Raw genomic sequence first — 20,427 nt, forward strand, 5'->3', positions numbered from 1 at the left:
AGCAGGAAAATATGTTAAATTATATAATAGGTTTATAATCCTGCTGGGGAAAATCCAGAGCAAGGGACATAATCTTAATAATTAAAGCTTGGCTATTTAGGAGTGAAATCAGGAAGCAATTTTCCACACAAAGGGCAGTGAGAGCCTGGAAAACTCACTCCCAAAAAGCTGAGTCAATGTTACAAGACTGAAATCAATAAATCTTTGTTGGCTAAGGGTATCAAAGAATATAGAGCAATGGCAGGTAAATGGAGTTGAAGTGCAGAATAGCCACGATCTAATGAAATGGAACGGGCTCAAGGGGCTGAATGGCCTACTTCTGTTCCTCTGTTCCTAGTCATGAGAAGGGTTTTTGTATAAAAGCTGGGTACTCACACACAAACTATAAACATGTATGGCCTACACTTACCTGCAGTAAATATATTTCCCAGAATCTGCTATGCATAATTATGGAATTAAGATATTCTATCTGAATTTACTTCAAAGCCAATGTTAAGGTTTTAAATTGCAAATTGCAAATGAATTACAAAAGTGGTGGAAAAGGGCTAAATGACCTGCACTCAGAAGAGAAGCATCATTTCAAATGAACTTCCCATAGTGGCATTTCTCCTCCATTGGATATGCACCTTTGGAACATACTATGACTCTAAGGAGAAATTGATGGAAACCATTGCATGTTTGTTTAGTATATTTTGAATGTACAAACCAAACTTAAGTAGGAAAACAATTGGACAAATTAGAACTGCCAACCATCCTGTTTACAAAGTGTTCTGCAGTTGAAAATAGCAGGGAAGCAATGGCTACCCCTTGTATGGCCAAAGTCTGCCTGATGTGACTTTCAAGTGGGCCTTTAAATGGAAACACTCTACCCATTTGCAACAGGTTGTGAGTAGAGACGCTCCAACCATGAACGAGAATATTTTGGGGATAATGTTCCTCCTAGCCCCACAAAAATACTGCAGATGGATTCTGGGTGGGCCCCCCCAATGGTGAGCCTCTCCCTCTGCTGATCTCCAGCATGACTCGCCCGTGGAGCCACTGGAATTTGCCTCCCACTGGTTCAATGAACTGCCCATTAGTGTGAATTGAGTATTCAATCCATTGGATGGCAGTCATAACTGCACTGCTGAATTCATGCTCATTTTGGCCGATAGTTCAAAATTGGCCCCTCATTGTTTTTCTGAAATTATACTTCAATGCTGAAACATTACAAAATAAGAGCAAATTCGTAAAAAAGGTGAAACTGGAAATAGTTTGAGAATACCTACAGAATGCATCAGTAAAATAAATAATGCTGTCTTTATCGCCAATACAGCATGATAAAGGGAAACACAAAGAGGAAGGGATAAACATTAACAAGGTGACCAATAAGTAAATGTAAGAGATGACTATGATCCAGTTAGCCAGTCACAAAGTTCAAAAAAGATCATATGTTACTCCCTCCCTCTCAAGACACCCTCAACTGCTCTCTGCTAAATATCTACACAACTTGCTCTTGTATTTGCTGAAATTATGGGGTACATGTTAACTGATGTGGACTTCAGGCAGCCAGCCAGCAGAGCGCACCCATTGACCACCCAATAGTCTCAACAGGAAGCTTGGTCCATTTTGGCAGCCGGGTCTCATTCCAATTTGGCCAGCAGGCTGCGGCAGAAAAGTTGTTAAGTAGATTATAGGCAGAAAGAGTGAGCAATAAGATAGTTATATTGTGCAAAAGACATCAATATGTAGCTAGTATAATGCACACCTGTCCATTTTCTGCTCTTTACTTTGTGACGCTTCAGCAGCTTCATACGCGGATTGTTTAATACTCTCCCAGCGTTCCCGATCCTTTTTCGTGCATGGTCCAGGTAAGAACTGATTGACTGCCACTTTGGACTTGGACTGATGCATCTGAACCTTCCTCAAAGCGAGGTCATCTTTCTCGATATCTGGAACTTTTTGATCCTCCTCCTCAGACTCTGAGTCATTGTCCTGATAGCTTGTCAAAAATGTGTTCTCCTTGCGGAGGATGATATCTGGAGTGTTTTGCCCACAGTTTTCGTGTTGTTGTTTTTGTCTACCGTAAAGGGGCGAAAGTTGTGAATATTTGTCATCCAAGAGAAACACAAGCATTTTTCAGCACGGTAAATGAGAGGATGTGTGTTGTTAGCTGTTCACTACTCAAGTACAATAAAATAGAACTTTCAGTATTCTTTTAATTTGTACTAAGATGTATTTTTCCTCATGCCTGTTTCCACACATAGTCCTTTGCAACTTTAGTTCCACTTTCATGCACACACCATTTTATTCCACATTGGCACTAAGAGGATGATTTTCCAAGATGCTACACCAGTGACAGTGCCTTGCACAAAGTGAGGGGTTTAGAAAAAAACCCTATTTAGAAGTAATAGGGTATATCGCGCATGGTTTTCTGTCTCTTAATTTCAATTGAACACCCAGGATTTTCTGCTAACCTGTTTTCTGCACATGAGGTCCATTGATGGCACAAAATCTTGGAAAATTTTACTCTGAGTTCCTTAGGACCCTATTGCATCACTTACTCACAGCTAAAACAAATAAGAGTCTTGGTAATAGTTGATGCAACGATTAATAACAGTCATTGTCAATCATTTAGAAATATACTAAATAAATATGTGAATTTATTTCCCTACAGCTAACAGCAAAATAAACCCCCTGTCAATACGGTTCATGCGCTACAATGTGAGTCATGTAGTACAATATCACCATAGTCTGAATCATGGGACATAGCTGTGGTTATTTGGACCTAGAAATTTGATCTTGCCTGAAAACAAGCAGGTGGAAGACAGGGTGAGTGCTGCATGTGCCTGTTCACATGAGCACAATGTGAAATTCATGTGAGCAGTTCATTATAATGAGTCAGGTGAGCAGCCAGCATTTCCCATGCTGCTTATTGGATGCATGCCTCTTTGGGGATCAGAAAATCAAAAGTCTCTGGCGCCACTTAAATGCATCCAGGACCTCTTAAAGGGGAGGTACATCATGGCTGGAAACAGCAGAAGGATGCCTGCAAAAGCTCCAGACAAGGTACTGGGGTTTACAGATTCAGTTTTCGAGGCTCTGGCCAGGGCGGTGGCAGAAGTAGAGAGATCCTGTTCCCCTTAGGGTACAGAAAGCCCTCCAGGTGACATCTCCACTGCCAGTGAGGAGAGCTTAGCTCTCAGGACATGGTTGAAATGCTGAAAGTAGGTCAATGACCTCCCCAGAGTTGTTAAGGTAAGAATACCACTCTCTGCTCACACCTCCAACCTCATTATTCACAATAGTCTCCTCACGCACTTCCCTTCAATTTCCTACAATCACTGCACCACAATTCCCCTTCTTTTCTTCATGCTAAACATTCTGCGCCTTCTACTCGCACCATGCTGCAATCCACACTTCACATCCTGTATTCAGCATCTGCACTATTCCACTTATCATCCTGAGAGAGGGCAGCAGGTGTCTGTCACATAAAGATAATGCTACTTCCTTGGGCCACATTCTCAAAACAACACACAGGGCTGTCACTGACACACTCCCTTCTTTTAGGAGAAGAATGCACAGAATATGAGGCAGGAGGTGGTAATCAGAGGTGGTCGAGCCTCTCTGTACACCCATTCCCGAGTGGAGGAAGTTATGCTGGCCATCATGGGCAGGAGGAGAGCCATGGCCATTGTGAGTGGCAACACCAGAGGAGATGTGATCCAGGCTTTCTTCACACCTTATCCTCTTTTTCCTTGCCAACTTCCATCACACCCTACACACTCTGCATGACAAACTGCAGTTCCTTTCACCCATGGGCCACTCCAAATAGAGCAGACCAGCCTTCCTGAAGATGTGGCATCACTCGATCTGACCGTAACAAGCACTAGCTCAGGAACTGGCACCATGCCTACTTTAGAGGGTAAGCTAAATGAGGGTTCTTCATGTGGTGAATCAATGGGTACAACTGTACAAAAGCTAGGAGATAAGGACAAAGCAGCCCGCTTGATCGGCACCCTATCCACCAACTTAAACATTCACTCCCACCACCACTGATGCACAGTGGCAGCAGTGTGTACTATATACAAGATGCACTGCAGCAACTCACCAAACCTCTTTCTACAGCACCTTCCAAACCCCTGACCTCTACCACCAGAAGGAGAAGGGGAGCAGATGCGTGGGAACATCACCACCTGCAAGTTCCCCTCCAAGCCACATACCATCCTGACTTGGAACTATATCACAGTTCCTTCACTGTCACTGGATCAAAAACCTGGAACTCCCTTCTGAACAGCACTGTGGGAGTACATGCAGTAGATGGACTGCAGTGGTTTAAGAAGGCGGCTCACCACCACCTTCTCAAGGGCAATAAATGCTGGCCTAGCCAGCAATGCCCACATCCCATAAAAGAATAAAAAAATGCCAGAGGTGCCAGCTCACTGGACAGTAAGATCATATACTAGCTCTTTTGCAGAGGACTCAAATGGTCCAAGTGACAGAAGAAAGTTGAGGAGCAAATACCAGGAAATGCTAGGTGCACTGGGCAGCCTTCCAGCAAGCTTGTGTACATGATTCAAAACACTGAAGTGTCTAGCTCCAACCTGCATCAAGGCTTTGCACATGGCATGGAAGCCATTCTGTCCAACAAGGGGCAAGTGGTCAGCTCCATGAGCAAGACTGTGTTATCCATGGTGATGGAGCCTCTTGTGACAGCACTGACAGGTTCCTTGGCTTCTTTTCTGCTGCCCCTCATCCCCTAGCCCCAAAGGTAAACCCACCAGACCAGCCATGACTGCAATAAAACTGTTTCCAAGGAACAAACAGTCCAGCCCCAGTACAAAGTTATTTCCAGAAGACAGTATTCACTTGAAGAATTCAGAAAATAGCCAACAAAAGGTCTAGATGTTAGTCAGCAGCTTATGAGGACAAACCAACATGTGGAATGGATGAGCCCTTTAAATAACACTGCTGCAGGGTCCTTGCTGACTGTCACTGGCATGATTTGCTGGATGAGTTTATCAAATAGAATGTCAGGCACTGGAGGTCATGAAACAGTCCTACAACAAACATAGGACTCTGATTTAAATATTAATTAGATCAGCCGAATCTAATATGGCACATCAGGTGCAGAATAAACACGCATATACTTCCCGCCATTTTGGACGCTTAGCTGTCTATTTTAAGCCTGTAATACGGGCACAGTGTGATCTAATTTCATGGCACATAAGACCTGGAACTCCGCTACTTTCTTGTAAAACAGTTATGTTTAATTTCCATCCCTAAATAATTTTATAGAGAATAATGTGGTTTAAACATGGGTCCAAACAGTATGCACAACTGCTCAAGCTTTACTCCTCTTGTTCATGATATCATCTGGCCATTTTGTATAATCTCAACAGAGTCTGCTATTCTTTGCAACAAGAAGTGAAGTAAAATCCAGTACTTTTGTAGTTCAAACCACATGATCCAGTTGTTGAGTGTCTGTCATCTGATGCTGATATGCGCTGGTGACAAAATTCTTAAAAACTGAATAAGACCATCAGTACACAACTGTATGTATTGACAATTCAAGGATCAAATAATTTCAATTTTATGTAACATGTTATTCTATGGGATATTTTACGACTTTGTGATCCTGAGAAGCCTTGTGTGCCAGTAGGTACATGATGCAATTTAGCCACGTGCTATTCAGCGTTAGTCTGGACTCAGAATATCTACCTCAATATATGCTCTCACCAGGTGAGGCTCCCCATGGGCATGATAAAGCCAGAAACTTATCCTGAATACTAACACACATTTATCTTCCTAATCCTGTATGTGACACAGCTTCACCCCATATATCACTCTATTTTGTAATACACATTTATCAATATCAAAGACAATTTTATGAGTTTGCACCTCCACCCTCGTCTGCTGAGAAAACATATTGGGAATTTAGTCCATCCATTTACGTTTCCAATATGCATTTTGCTGGTAAGGTTCTGTGCCGAGAGAACTTGTAAAATTATCCCCATCATCTCCTAGACATGACAAGCCAAAGTATGCTATTTAAGTGTATTCATTAATTGGTGACAGGGTTATGTTAAGGCTCGAACACTACAGTAACAAAAATTTTCAACATTTCTATCAAACTGTTAGTTGCATAGTGCTGTCATGCCAAGGTGAGTAACCCAGCTTTGCTGTATGGATAAATATACAGCAACATCTGCAGTACATATCTGTTGGGATTAAAGTATTCAAACACAGCACACTAGTCATTAACTAAAAATTTTGCTATATTAATGCAGAAAATATTGCTTCATGTATATACAGTAACATAGCCAAAAAGACAGAGCCAAAATGAGCATCAGCCAGCATGCTGAGGTTATATTGACACATTCCTCAGCCTCATCACTTATTCCTATTATACCATGTCAAAATCAATAATTGAAAATCATTAATTTAAAACCACCATTCAAAACAAAATCTTTAGAATGAATTTCAATTTTAAGAGCACTTTAATTAACTTCCTTCAAATTTCATTAGAATGACATCTACTTGCGGAAAACTTAAATATTTTCTCTGATCACAATTTCCCTCATGTTTAAACACTAGTCATAGTTTACAAAACTCTCAAAGACATGGTATAATAAAACCAAATAAAGCAACAACACATTGTGCCTCACCACAAAAACTCATGCCTTTATTTCACCTCTATAAGAGCTCGACATCATGTTGCTGACCTGCAGTAACGCTTAGATGCTGACATGACTGTGATACCAGCTTTCTGAATTCTTTTCAACTTCTTAATTTCTTCTTCATCTTTCCCCTCCCATTTTGCACCTTCTTTGGATGCTCTGCACCCTAGATCTTCAGCCACACAAATGTGCTTCTTGAGACTACCAGCATCTCCAAAAGCAGCTGGTTCAAATTTCACTGCAGCCTTGGAATCATCAACCCCTTGAACTTTGGAAAATGTAGATGATATCTCAGCAAAATCTTCATCCTGACAGGATTCTTCATTGTGCTCTTCTTCTATAGTCTCAGGGTGACTATGACTAATAAGTTATACAACATACATTAAGGCAAAAAAGTTGTGGATCTTACACAAACACCTAAATTACATTGTAAGCAGTGTTTATAGATCATCACAAACCACCTATATCCTCAGGTTTCATTAGGATGTCATTTAACTTCAAGTGGCCCTGACATTGCAGAAGAGCAAAAATCAATTAAGGTGATCTCTTTTACTATTCTGAGTTATTACTGTAGCAATAGGCCGTTATGATAGCAGCTAAGTCACAACCTTTTCACAGCAGTACTTTCAAAATGTTGTACAACATGACCTAGATTTAGAAGTTTCAAGCTGAAGGCTGCTCTGTTTCAGCATTATGAATTGAACATTACTTAGGCTATAACACCGCCTCCTTGATTGTGGTTAGCTTACATTTAGGAATCTTTCTCACAAACTGGGATTACTGAATATAACAAAACCTCTGACAATAATACCCATTCAGCAGACTGATAATTTTACCAGAGCTCAACTATCTCCAAATGCAGGCGTGCAGGTTTTCTTCATTGCATTCATATGAAAGGTGTCAGAATTTACGATGATGGCAAGGAGCCATTTTCAGTGGGCAGAAATGTAAAATGTTGTCTACCAGGCAATAACAGGTAGCAATAGGCATTGCTAGCATTAGTGAGATGATCCAGTTTTTTTAAAAAGCCATCTGATGAGCCACAAATACCATTTACAATCACATCAAAATGACCTTAATCGAATCATATTGTTAATAGCATCACAAGTGAATGGACTGTGGAGGCTTAGGTCGCATGTGAATGTTACTTAGTACTGGTAATTCAAAAATCATGACCTAATGATGTCACTTACCTGAAAGGTCGCTCTGTTCCTACAGGTGAGGTAGTGTTGCTCCAACTCTTACGATAATTTTCCCCTCGCTCTGCCCGCTTTTTCCGAAGAGGTGCTGGCATATAGGCTGTATGGTTGCTCTTGTTGGGTAGATATTGGTTAAAAGGCAAGGATGATTTGGATTCACAATAGGAAGTCCGTCTGACAGACATGTCATCTCGCTTCACGTCAGGAGCCTTCTGTGTTACATCTGATTCAGAGTCACTGCCACGACCTTTCAGAGTACCCAAAAGAATAGTGTTAGGAAATGATGTGTCACTTTGTTGTGACACATTTCAGCAATGCCAACGTGAAATTACAGACCTGTGGTACTCAAAATGTAATCTGTCTCCTTTTCACCTCTAACTTGTCATACCTCAGAATCCATACACTCATGAGCCTCCACTCATACTCTATCTCTTCACACTTTGAAATGTTGAACCAACTGGAACTGTTCTGATTCCTTTCTTTTTCATGCTCTCTAGGACGAAGTGGCAAAGGAATGATATCAGGAAGCAGGAGAATCCCAACTTCCATCCAGCAACTGAAAGGGTCCTAATGAGATATATCCATTGATCCTACACGTCCTTTACACCACAGCGTAGCATGTTGCAGCATTCCTGAAATTGGCCCTTGTGCGAGATGCTAGTTTGTGCAATGGCTTTTGTTAAAACATTCGTTACATACTTCCTGGGATCACATTTCACATTTAAAGCCTCTATTTTTTTCCTCTGTACTACACCTTAAATCTCTGTACAGAAGAATATACTCTATATAAAACAGCCCTGCTCAGACCACCATTACTTCTGTGAGAAGGAACGTTGTTCTAAATGTGAACAGTCTTAGCTAAGTATGTTTCATTATTTTCTAGATTGCATGCTCTTACCACTGCTCAAATTCTGCCAAACTTTTTACATAAACTGCTGCTTTCTTTGTTAGTTTGCTCCAGTGGCTGAAAGTGGAACCTCCCACTGCCATCTCTTCATTCACACAACAAATACTATCTCGGGCAAGGGCTGTAATATGCTTCATTTCCCACACTCAATCATTTTAAGTGTATGCTTTTTTTTTTTTACTTACATTGGGTAAGTTTACAATACTTTGTAATTGTGTCTCTGCTTTAAAAAGTCTCACTGGCATTTTTAATGTGGGCGTTTCCTGCTTTTCAGTCTCTGACTTTTACTGGACTTGCAATACTTTTGTAAAGCACAAAAATCGTTATCATTGAGTAAGAACATTATAAAGAGCATGACAATTCATTCAACGTTTTTTGTCAATGGCCATTCAGTCAGATACAGTTATTGTTAAATATCACCTTTCCTAGATTAGGTTCACATGCATATCACATAAATAGGTCAGTTATTTTACAGTTGCATCAATGTAAAGCAGTTTGGCTTCTTATCAACGCAAGCTTCGTAGTGTAATTTGGGTGCCAACTTGCCTAAACTCAGTTTAGCAAAGCAGTATGAGGCCACCTCCGGGAGACTGTCTCACATTACTTCAGTTTCATACCTGCATGCGTATAACTGAAGCCCAAAGTGAAGCGATGTTGAAAATCTGTAATGTTAGTAAAAGCAACAGGCTGCCATTTAAACAGCATTCCGATCCCACTGAGCAGATCTTTGTGTATAATGTATATGCAGGGCGCCATTGTCTCTGGCCTGACAGCAATATGGGAGCTGCAAGTATAACTGAGCTCTGCTGGCTCCAGTCACTCTGCCATACAGTGCCATATAACCACACATATCCCTACGGATTTCTGCTGTGCACTGATGGCCATAAACACTCCCAGTCTTATTACAACGACTGAATTTGCATGTAGCAGATACCTGCCTGGGAAATTTTCACTACCTACCATCACTACTTCCTTTAAGTATCACCTCTGGGGATGGAGTCTGTTGCGACCGTGACCCAAATGAATCCAGACTATCAAAGGAATCATCTCTGGTATGTCTGGGAGGCGACAGGGAGTCACTGCGTTCAGAGTCCCAGCTGTCAATATAGCCACTATCGCGGATGCTTCGTTTTGGACTGTCTGTGTCTTCCATCTCCTGATGACAACAGAGCATGAAATAACTCATTAGGATAGGTCTAGATTTTTAAAGAAGTTACTTACCGCAATCTTCAAGGGTTAAAGAAAAGGAAACAAAACCAGCAACTGAGACACTGTCTTCCGTTTGTGTATTATGGTCCAGAGATATGGATAAAAAAGCTGCTGGCTGTATTGGTGCAGCTGTGCACTTTCCAACTTCAACGCTCTCCTAATAAAATAGTCTCTCCTTTTTCAAACCGCTGCCCAAATACTGATGATCAGGTTTTGTCCATCACCCATTTACAAAAATCCTGCCTGTGGCCGTTCCCATCGCACAGTGACAACTTGTGGATTACACTATAACAAAGTCTGTCCTCAACTTTCCCCAACAAATGGAATTCCTGGATTAAGGAGAAATAGCTTTCAGAGGCAATCAGCAATGAAAATATGCAAAAGCTTTTCCTCTTCTCTTAAAAAAAATCATTCCAGTACTTTGCTGCTTGCCAGCTATTGGCTTTGAAGGCTATGAACGCACTTGCATCTGACCCGCATGGTCGGAGCACTGAGAACAATCGCTGCCTTTCACAGCCCCTGATTATAAATTCTTTCCAAGGCAAGAAGCCCATACTAAACACTGAAACTCTAGCCCAAGGAAAGGTCAATGGAAGCCATCCTATGCTAAGTTCCCTCCAGTGCTATAATAAATCCCTTGTCTCAATTAAAGATTGCTTTAACATTAATTGCTATAGCAAAGGACAGATCAGCACACATATGTTGAAAACAGATCTCGGTTTCATTTTACAGAAGTCTCTATGATTTTGGAATACTTGTGGTAATTTAATCATGACATTTTCCATGATTGAAATAAAAGTAGTGTCTGATATCACACCACAGAATATTTATCACAAGTACTAGGTTAACAAGAAATTCAGAAATAGCACACTAATGAAATACAGTGGAGTTCTTGTCCAATTCTGTGGTCATATTACATGGTTCGTCGATCTAGTTCTTTTCACATTTTGGTCCAGTAGTTCTCTACCTCACAAATAAGTTTTAAGAAAATTCTCAAACTAAGAATGTTAGGAGTACAGCAAGTGATGAAATGATATAATTGTGAACATTTGATATATTTTTAATGACTGACTCGGTGCCTCTTTAGAAAACATGGATGTGAACGAAGGCAGTATTTGCCAAATTTACTGTTATTCAGTGTTGGGAGTGAAACAACATTCACTCTCTCCTGCCAATTCTGGGGAAAGCTTATGTCAAAAAACATAAAAACCATGGCATTAAAAATGTGTTATCAGGGAAGTATTTTTCAAATAAGTTTAAAAAGTTGCATAACTGCTGGAAATGATATGAGGCGATATTATTGCATGAACAACCTGATACTTTTGGATCAAATTTCTTTGTCTACTATTCTAACAGAAGCTGCAGTGCTAATGCCTCAATTACATTTGATATGATTGAATTTGATATAAATACATTATGCATCCGCATCACAGTATAATTTCCACACCTATGCATTTTTATCCCTCTATTTGTAATATTGACCAAAAAAGTTGTGTTTTATCTGGGTTTTTCCCCACATTGTGTTAGTAATATTACTGAACAAATGAAAATGAGCAAAACATTTAGGTAAATCTGTTATTTCTGATCACTAAAAGTAACAACAGTTAACAGTACAAACCTCCAGGATTAAGAAAGCACACACACACACAATATTGAAATTGAAAATTATTACCTTTTGGATTTGAGATAACAATCCTTCAAATTCCATCAGGTTCAGTGTCGGCCCACTGTAGGATGTGCAGCTGTTTGCTGTTTTTCCCAGCCAGTAAATAGTGATTAAAACCTAAGGGATATAATTGATTTTATTGATTTATGCTACACAGTGCTGCTAGTTGGGCAGCAATGTCATGGTCACATTAAAAAAACGTTGTATTTGGAAAATTATATTTATTACCAAAAAGGCAAGTACTTTCAATGGCACATAGAAAATGATAATACCAAGCTGTGAACCATGAACTGAAAACAGCAGCTCTCTGTAAATCGGGTGTAGGCATCTGATATATACCTATACAAATGCTGGCCTTGCCAGCGACACCCACATCCCATGAAATGAATAAAAAGAAAACCACCTGCATGCACTTATGCACTCAGTGTCTCTCAATGGAGCCGGACACCACATTAGTGTGGTGAATGTTTGTGCAGAAAAGGCTCATTAAAGTCCCAGAACTTGTTTAAAGTAGTGGGCTTCCCTGGAATGTGTCCAGAGTGTTTGAGCAACACTACAGGTGTTAAGTGCACATTTGAAATGAATGCTTCAGTGAGGCCATGGATGGTGAGAGAGGGACAGATGAGGGGGAAGAGTTTGTGACTAAGTATCCACTCCATAACATGGTGTTCACTTGATTTTGGCCATTGTTTTTGTGACCCTTAACAGCTGAATACATGAAGGAACTTGCACAGATAGCTGAAAATGAAAAAAAGGCAGCATTGTTTAGGCAGCCAGTAGTCCTGCCTGACGTGGCCCCATGTGACACTCAAAATGTGTCAAGCACTATGCACTAGAGCATGGCTACCCAGCCCGAACCCGACGGGACCCAATGACGTGTGTCGGGATCGGGTTGCTCTTACAGGTCCGGCATTCGGGCTCGGGTCGGGTTGGACACACTCACCACATCCGGTACGTGGCTCCAATCATAATGTACTTACTAAACAACCTTTTAAGTCCAGTTACAGTTTTTGTTGCTTATCTGCACAAGTTTAAAATCTGAAAAACAAAGGCTAGGTTAACTGAACATTCCAGTGATCAGGTCAGATCGGGTCGGGCACGGGAAAAAATGAAAGGACTCAGGCTGGGTCGGGCTCGGGTCGGATGTGGTTCTGTCAGGTTTGGGTCGGGTTTCATTTGCAGACCCAAGCTGGCCTTTACTATGCACTGACAGTTTAAATAAGCTGACATTACATTTTTGTGTGAGATCAGCTCACCTCAGCACAGGTCATTTTGCTGTGACATAGTATTGCTGCACTCATTAGCGAAAGGTTAAAACACTCTGCCAACTTGACGTAATCTTGCTAATCTTCATTGTGCTCAAAATATACAGTGGCACGGTAGGCTCAAGGCGGCTAAACATACTCATAACTGGAATTATGTTGCCATACTGCAGCTCCTTCAAAGTTCACTATCATACTTTATATTAAAGAGAAGCCAAAACTAAAAGAGAACTCGTCACTTAACTTTTGACAAGTTGTTACTATGACTGAGTAAAGGCTAACCTTAACTGCTGCCTTCTTACAAATTCTAATTTTCCTACAATTTTCATGATAATGATAATTGGAAAATAGTTTCACATTTTGCAATTTGAAGTGATTCCACTTTTTTTTTTTTTAAAAAGGATTGCTACAGGTGGCTCTGAAAGCACGGAAGTCTTTGGGGTTTTTTGTGCTGCCAAAAGGTGCATAAATGCTCATCCTGGCTTCAAGAAACACCGCTGGCCTGCTGCTGACCCAACCACCCTCTCAATGCCCAGGATTTCCTCTTGCCCCCCCAACCCTAACCTCACTTAACATTGAACGTTGGCTCGCCTCCATGGTGGAGACCAGAGCAGTGAGCTGCTTGTGAACATTGGTTTAGTGCTCGCAGCTCAATGACATTGCACACATAAGTTCCAGCCATCAAAATGCCTCAGGCCTCTCACCAAGCTCCACCCAAGGTGAAAACCGGCCCCATGAAAACAAGAATGTGAAAAGTGGAAAAAGAGATAGAGCTAAAACTAAGTTCCAACTATGTTGGTTTCTCAATGGAGCTGCTCCCTTCCACATATAACTTAAATATTCAGAAAGGGTTGGTGCAAGGAAAAGGTAAAGTTGGGTGTGGGGGAGCCAAGCAGGAAAAGAGGAAATCAGTAGGTCATTTATCCAATATTTTGATATTATATAAGGTCAGCCCAGTTCTTTATATTAGAAGCACTTTTCCCAGGCTATCCCTTTTCTTTAAGGATGTTGTGTTGCAAAAAATAACTTTAAAATCAAAAATAAATGGAGCAATATCTAGAAACTAACATTTCTGCCAACCACTTGACAAAAGTGATCAATCCTCAGAGAAAATGCTCATTCAAGTAATCAGGTTGCTCAGGAAACCACAGAATCTTAACATTGCTATGTCAAAAATCCATTTGAGACTCAATGAATCATTGGGTTGTAGAACTTAACATACCCAACACTGGATGGTTAAACATTCAACTACCTCCCTCTGGCCCTATACAAATATTTGTTCAGTGAGCAGTAAAAATGTTCATGATAGCTTACCTATTCTAACCTTTAATTAATTTTGTGCCCTAGATTACTTGTTTAAACATTAAATATATTCTAATTTTCCTTGCAGATGAGAGGCTGAGAGGTTATTTGATAGAGGTATTCAAAATCATGAGGGGTCTGGACAGAAAAGATAGAGAGAAACTGTTCCTGCTAATGAAAGGATTGAGAACGAGAGGACACAGATTTAAAGTAATTGGCAAGAGAAGCAAAAGTGAGATGAGGAAAAACTTGTGCACGCAGCGAGTGGTTAAGGTCTGGAATGCACTGCCTGACAGTGTGGTGGAGGCAGGTTCAAATGAAGCATTCAAAAGGGAATTAGACTGTTATATGAAAAGGAAGACTGTGCAGGGTTACAGGGAGAAGGCAGGGGGATGGCACTAAGTGAATTGCTTATTCGGAGAGCCGATGCAGACACGATGGGCTGAATGGCCTCCTTCTGTGCTGTAACAATTCTGTGATTCTTTGAATTTGTATTTCTGGGGATCACAATGTACAATTAACCTGCACCCGTTGCTTCTGATCTAGGCAGCATGGAAGCTTCATGCTGCTTACAAATTTAAATGATAGTAGCATCCAGCCAGAGCAAAGTATGTGGTTGAGAAGGGGCACAAAATTGAGAGAGGCTAGCACGAGGCTATAGTTAAAGTTAACCTTCACTACTTAATGCCAGTCTGCACCTCTTAAAGGGGAGCAGCCACAGGAAGTCATTCTAAAAGTGATTTTGACATGGGTAATACTCAATAATTGCAAAACAGAGGAGACAGCGGCTCGAGGATTTTCTGATGCTGCATTGGAGGCCTTGGTGCAGGAAATGGAGAGGAGGAGAGATGTGCTCTATCCACAGAGGACTAGGAGGCCCTCCACACAAACTTTGCAAAGGCAGTGGGACCAGATTGCTGTGGCAGTCAATGCCAGGACTCTAGCCCAGAGGACCTTGATGCAGTACCACTAAAGGTTCAATGACCTTACATAAGTGGGCAAGGTCAGTGAATGCATCTTCAAATGCCACTTCACCTAAACACACTTCACTCATTGACACACTACGCCATCTCTTGCAGGACAAGGTGGTGCATAACCGGAGGTGGCAGGACCTAAATGGCAGGGGACAGGAACAGCTACATTTCCTTACCCCGCTGGAGAGAACGGTGATCACATTACTGGAGTGGCCATGGCTGAGGTTGTAGCCAGCAGCAGGGCTGAAACCATTGACCCTCATGAAACCATATCCTTCTTACCTTATCCTCCTTTTCACATCTCACATCCCCCTCATCCCATAATACCTTCACATTTGCAAGCTGTAGGTGAGGTATGCATGCACCTCTTGCTTCCCCCCCTTATCACAACCCTATCCTTGTACCTTTCTCCTTTCTGATACTCAAGAATGAAAAACCTGGCCAGGCAGTAGTAGAAGAGCAAGAGGTGGAAGAGCAGGAAGACAGTGATGAAAAAGAAACACTGTCACTTTCTCTCACACCCGCAGCCACCATCTCAGATATTGACATTGCACATACTTTAGAGGATAGCTTAGGGAGAGGATCTACATGAAGTGAGATGCCGAGCACATGGCCTGCAGCTAGGGTAGGGGATAAAGGTAATGCAGGAGCCAGCTCGCTGGAAGGGAATGCTTTGGCAGACCTGCCAGAAAGCCTGCAGTCCATGTGAAAAAGCATGGAGGAGTCTGCCATCGACATGGCACAGGGCTTTGCACAGAGCTTGGAGTCCATCATTTGCAGCATGGAAATAGTGGCCAACTCCATTCGGAAGCATGCCAATCATGATGCAACGTCTGATGGCCAATGGCTCAGCTTCCACTGCAGCAAAAGCAGAAACCACTCAACATTTGGGTGCTACAGTGGAAGCTCAGACTGAAGTCATGCAAGCTCAGCTTGCTGCCACCAAGCTCAGACTGCTGCCATTATGGCTATGGATGACAGTGTTTAAAGGGGCTTGTAAGCTGTCATGGCAATCCAGCAGTGTGTCCTCCAATAGATTGCTAGGATTACTGAGGTGCCACCCCAAGAAAATGACAGTGATTCGATGGAGCACGAACCTGCTGTCCTCTCTCAGGAGTACAGCATTTATCCTCCCTGCACTGCCACATCGCTAATGCCCTTGCTGTTGCCTACCAGCCAGCCCAGACTGCTGATGCCCAAGCTCAGATGCTGCAGTCTGAAGCCAGGCCCTCAAGGTCCAGAACTGCTCGAGGTCATCCTTGTTGTGTATGTGTGTCTATGGCATCAGGCCAACAGTGTAAGAGCAGTGATGTAACACACCATGTGACTTCTGGGCTGGGGGTAGTCTGCAGTAAGTACCTGCATAGTGAAGACCTGTCTGTACATGCAGAACCATCCTTAAATAAAAAGTTCACGTTACTGCGTTACTTATCCCATCTTGAGTGGTCAGTGCTTTGTGTGTAGTAGAAGCTAACACAGAGGTTAAGACAACATGCAACAATCCTGTAATGCCATCTGCAGTCTCCTTCATTGAAAGCTGGCAGCCTTCCACTAACCATGCTGCAGCCATTGAGGTTGCACTGTATAGGAGCACTAGGGCAGGCAAAGGCACAAGGAAGACAGCACTAAGGAATGCACAAGGGTGATTAGTTTACGTTTGTATGGAATATGGCATGATTTGATTTATAAATTTGGTTTGGAATTTTTATTTTGTGAAGGCTTTTATTTTTGCATTGTGGCCAAGCAGATGCTGTGTTCATAAAATGGTGAGGTTATGCAGCATACAGCTGCAAATCCTGACACATGCTCTGCCAAGCAGCAGATGCATTGTTTCAGCAGCTGAATGGTCTGCTCAATCACATTTTATGTGGCAACATGGTTCTTGTTGAATGCATGCTGCCCACGTGTCCATGGGTTATTCAATGGAGTCATCAGTCAAGTGGTCATCAGATAGTCCATGTCACACAGTAGCCATTTGTAGTGGTGGCTCAAATGCATGGCACAGTGGACTGCTGCACAATGAAGGTAACAGGACTGCTGCCAGGATACCGGACATTAACCTGCATGATACAGTCCGTATGGTTGCACACCAGCTGGACACTGAAGGATTGGAATCCCTTTCAGTTAAGGTACATCTCAGAGTTGAGATGTGGTACCCACAAAATGACGCGTGTGCAATCAATGGCACTCTGCACCATGGGAAGCCTGCGAAGCTTCGTGAAGCCACAAGCTCACTCCGCCTGCTTCTCTCTGCCAAGAGAGAATGAAATGTATTCAACTCTCTGGTCATACAGAGCCTCAGTGACCTCCCTTGTGCAACAGTGAACAGCAAACTGGGAGAACCAGGCTGTAATCCAAGGGGAATGCAAACTACTGCACCCATGTCTGGGAGCAAGTAGTTTGTGCTGAATCCTTCAAATCAGGATAAAGTCCTTCAGCACCTGACACACCAGACCCTGTAGACTTTAAACAACTCTAGAAATCCCAAACACTTCTACAATTGCAACAGCAGCCAGTAGAAATCAATCAGCAATGAAGCTGAAGATAGCTGAAGATCTCTTTAAACAGTGCAGGTGAGGGACCTTCCTGCTGCTGAATGCAGTTGTGCAAGGTTAAGCGATGGCATTAGCTGGAGTATTGAGATCCAAAATTGCAGCATTGGCATCAAATCAGCATGTAATGCTGATTGATACCATGATCTGCCTATCCTGTATAATTCTGACGGATCCTCCCAGCACACGCTAATGCCTTCACTAAGATGGCTTCTGGTGTGGCTTGTACCACGTGCTGCATTTACTGTTTTTGAGGCAAAACAGCATTAGTAAGGCAGAAAAAATTAATGCTAAGGAGCTAAATTTTGGGGCCGATAAGGTACCAGACAGTAAACTCATAACTAAGGTCAGAACATGTGGAGTCAGGGGACAAGTAGCAGAATGGATAGCAAATTGACCACAAAACAGAAAATAGAGATTAAAGGTCATGACTCATACTGACAAATAGAGGAAAGTGGTGTTCCACAAGGGTTAGGTGCTAAGGCCACTGTTATTCACCATCTATGTAAATGGTCTGGAGTAAGGAATTAGAAGTACAATTTCAAAATTTACAGATGACACCAAATTGGGGGTGTAGTTAATGCAGAGGATTTTTGTGACAAAATACAGGACGACATTAATAAACCTACAGAATGGGCATGTAATTGGCAAAATGAACTTCAAGATAGATAGGTGTTAAGCGTGATATTGTAGGCAGTTTAAATGGAAGCATAATATTCTAAAGAGGTATTGATAGATTAAGTGAACGGGCAAAACTGTGGCAAATGGATTTCAATGTAGGTAAATAAGAACCCATCCACTTTGGACCTAAAAAGGATAGAGCAGGGTACTTTCTAAATGGTAAAGAGCTAGAAACAGTGGAGGTCGAAAGAGGCTTGGGGATCCAGGTACATAGCTCATTAAAATGTCATTAACAGGTACAGAGAATAATCAAAAAGCCTAATGGAATGCTGGCCTGTATATCTAGAGGAAAAGAATACGAAGAGGATAGAGTGGTTAGAATATGGAACTCGTTACCACAAGGAGTAGTTGAAGTGAATATCATAGAACCTTTCAGGGGAAGCTAGATAGGTACATGAGGCTGAAAGGAATAGGATACGTTAATTGCGTTAGATGTAGGAGAATGGGAGGAGGCTTGTGTGGAGCATAAGCACCAGCATGCAACAGTTGGATCAAATGGCCTGTTTCTGTGCTGTAAATACTTTGCAAAAGTACTTTCCTGAGAGCACCAGGCAGTTTAAAAATTTAATTGAAACAGAAAATGCTGGAAATATTCAGCAGGTCTGGCAGCATCTGTGGAGCAATTTATATAAATGACTTGGATGAAGGGACCAAAGGTATGGTTTCTAAATTTGCTGATGACACAAAGATAGGTAGGAAAGTAAGTTGCGAAGAGGACGTTACAAAGGGATATAGATAGGTTAAGTGAATGGGCAAAGATCTGGCAAATGGAGTATAATGTGGGAAAATGTGAAATAGTCCATTTTGGCAGGAAGAATAAAAACGAAGCACATTATCTAAATAGTGAGAGATTGCAGAACTCTGAGATGCAAAGGGATCTGGGTGTCCTCGTGCAAGAATCCTAAAAGGTTAGTATGCAGGTACAGCAAGTAATTAGGAAAGCTAATAGAATGTTATTGTTTATTGTGAGGGGAATTGAATACAAAAGTAGGGAGAATATGCTTCAGTTATTCAGGGCATTGGTGAGACCACATCTGGAGGACTATGTACAGTATTGGTCTCTTTATTTAAGGAAAGATGTAAATACATTGGAAGCAGTTCAGATAAGGTTCACTAGACTAATACCTGGAATGAGCGGGTTGTCATATGAGGAAAGGTTGGACAGGCTAGACTTGTATTCACTAGAGTTTAGAAGAGGCGACTTGATTGAAACATATAAGATCCTGAGGGGTCTTGACAGGGTGGATGTGGAAAGGATGTTTCCTCTTGTGGGAGGATCTAGAACTAGGGTTCACTATTTAAAAATGAGTCGTACATTGAAGACAGAGAAGAGGAGAATATGTTTCCCCTTGAGGGTCGAGAGTGTTTGGAACTGTCTTCCTCAAAAGGCTTGGGAAGCAGAGTCTTTGAATATTTTTAAGGCAGAGGTAGATAGATTCTTGATAATCAAAGGGGTGCAAGATTATCGGGGGGAGGTGGCAATGTGGAGTCAAGGTTACAATCAGATCAGCCATGATCTTATTGAATGGCGAAGCAGGCTCGAGGGGTCGAGTGGTCTACTCCCACTCCTAATTCGTATGTTTGTATGAGAGAGAAACAGAGTTAATGTTTCAGGTCGATGACCTTTCATCAGAACCCGACCTCATCGGGCCATCTTCGACCTGAAACTTTGATTCTGTTTCTCTCTCCATAGCTGCTGCCTGACCTACTGAGTATTCCCAGTACTTTCTGTTTTTATTTCAAATTTTCAGCATCTGCAGTATTTTGCTTTTGTAAAAATTTAATAGTGCTGTCGCCATCCATTAATCCTCACTGTAACAATGACAAGTTCCACACACTGACTGCCCCACACATTCTGGAGTGATAGCAATACAAAAAAAAAAAATCAGTAAACTACAAAAACAGCACAAAATCTAGAACTCACAACCAACTTACATAAACATCGCAAAAAAGAAAGTGTCAAACAAAGCTCCCGCCAAGACCCTGTCCTAATAGGTGCACATGGTTACTGCTTCA

General features: G+C 41.7%; 1 protein-coding gene across 7 annotated transcripts in view; it reads right to left on the minus strand.

Annotated features, from left to right (window-relative positions):
* The window catches only part of LOC137372378 (LIM and calponin homology domains-containing protein 1-like), a 503,856-nt gene that overhangs the window by 177,716 nt on the left and 305,713 nt on the right, over window positions 1-20,427 (minus strand). For 6 of the 7 annotated variants that reach the window (XM_068036287.1, XM_068036300.1, XM_068036294.1 and 3 more), the window contains exons 6-8: window positions 11,647-11,757; window positions 9,726-9,921; window positions 7,853-8,105 (exon numbers count right to left, since the gene is read on the minus strand). In XM_068036287.1, the coding sequence (XP_067892388.1) occupies window positions 7,853-8,105; window positions 9,726-9,921; window positions 11,647-11,757 (560 nt within the window). Of the gene's footprint in view, window positions 1-1,747; window positions 2,060-6,704; window positions 7,020-7,852; window positions 8,106-9,725; window positions 9,922-11,646; window positions 11,758-20,427 lie in introns of all 7 variants that reach the window. The other variant, XM_068036271.1, reaches the window with a different exon arrangement.

Source organism: Heterodontus francisci, chromosome 1 (genome assembly GCF_036365525.1).
Source record: "Heterodontus francisci isolate sHetFra1 chromosome 1, sHetFra1.hap1, whole genome shotgun sequence".
In the NCBI taxonomy this organism is placed as follows: domain Eukaryota; kingdom Metazoa; phylum Chordata; class Chondrichthyes; order Heterodontiformes; family Heterodontidae; genus Heterodontus; species Heterodontus francisci.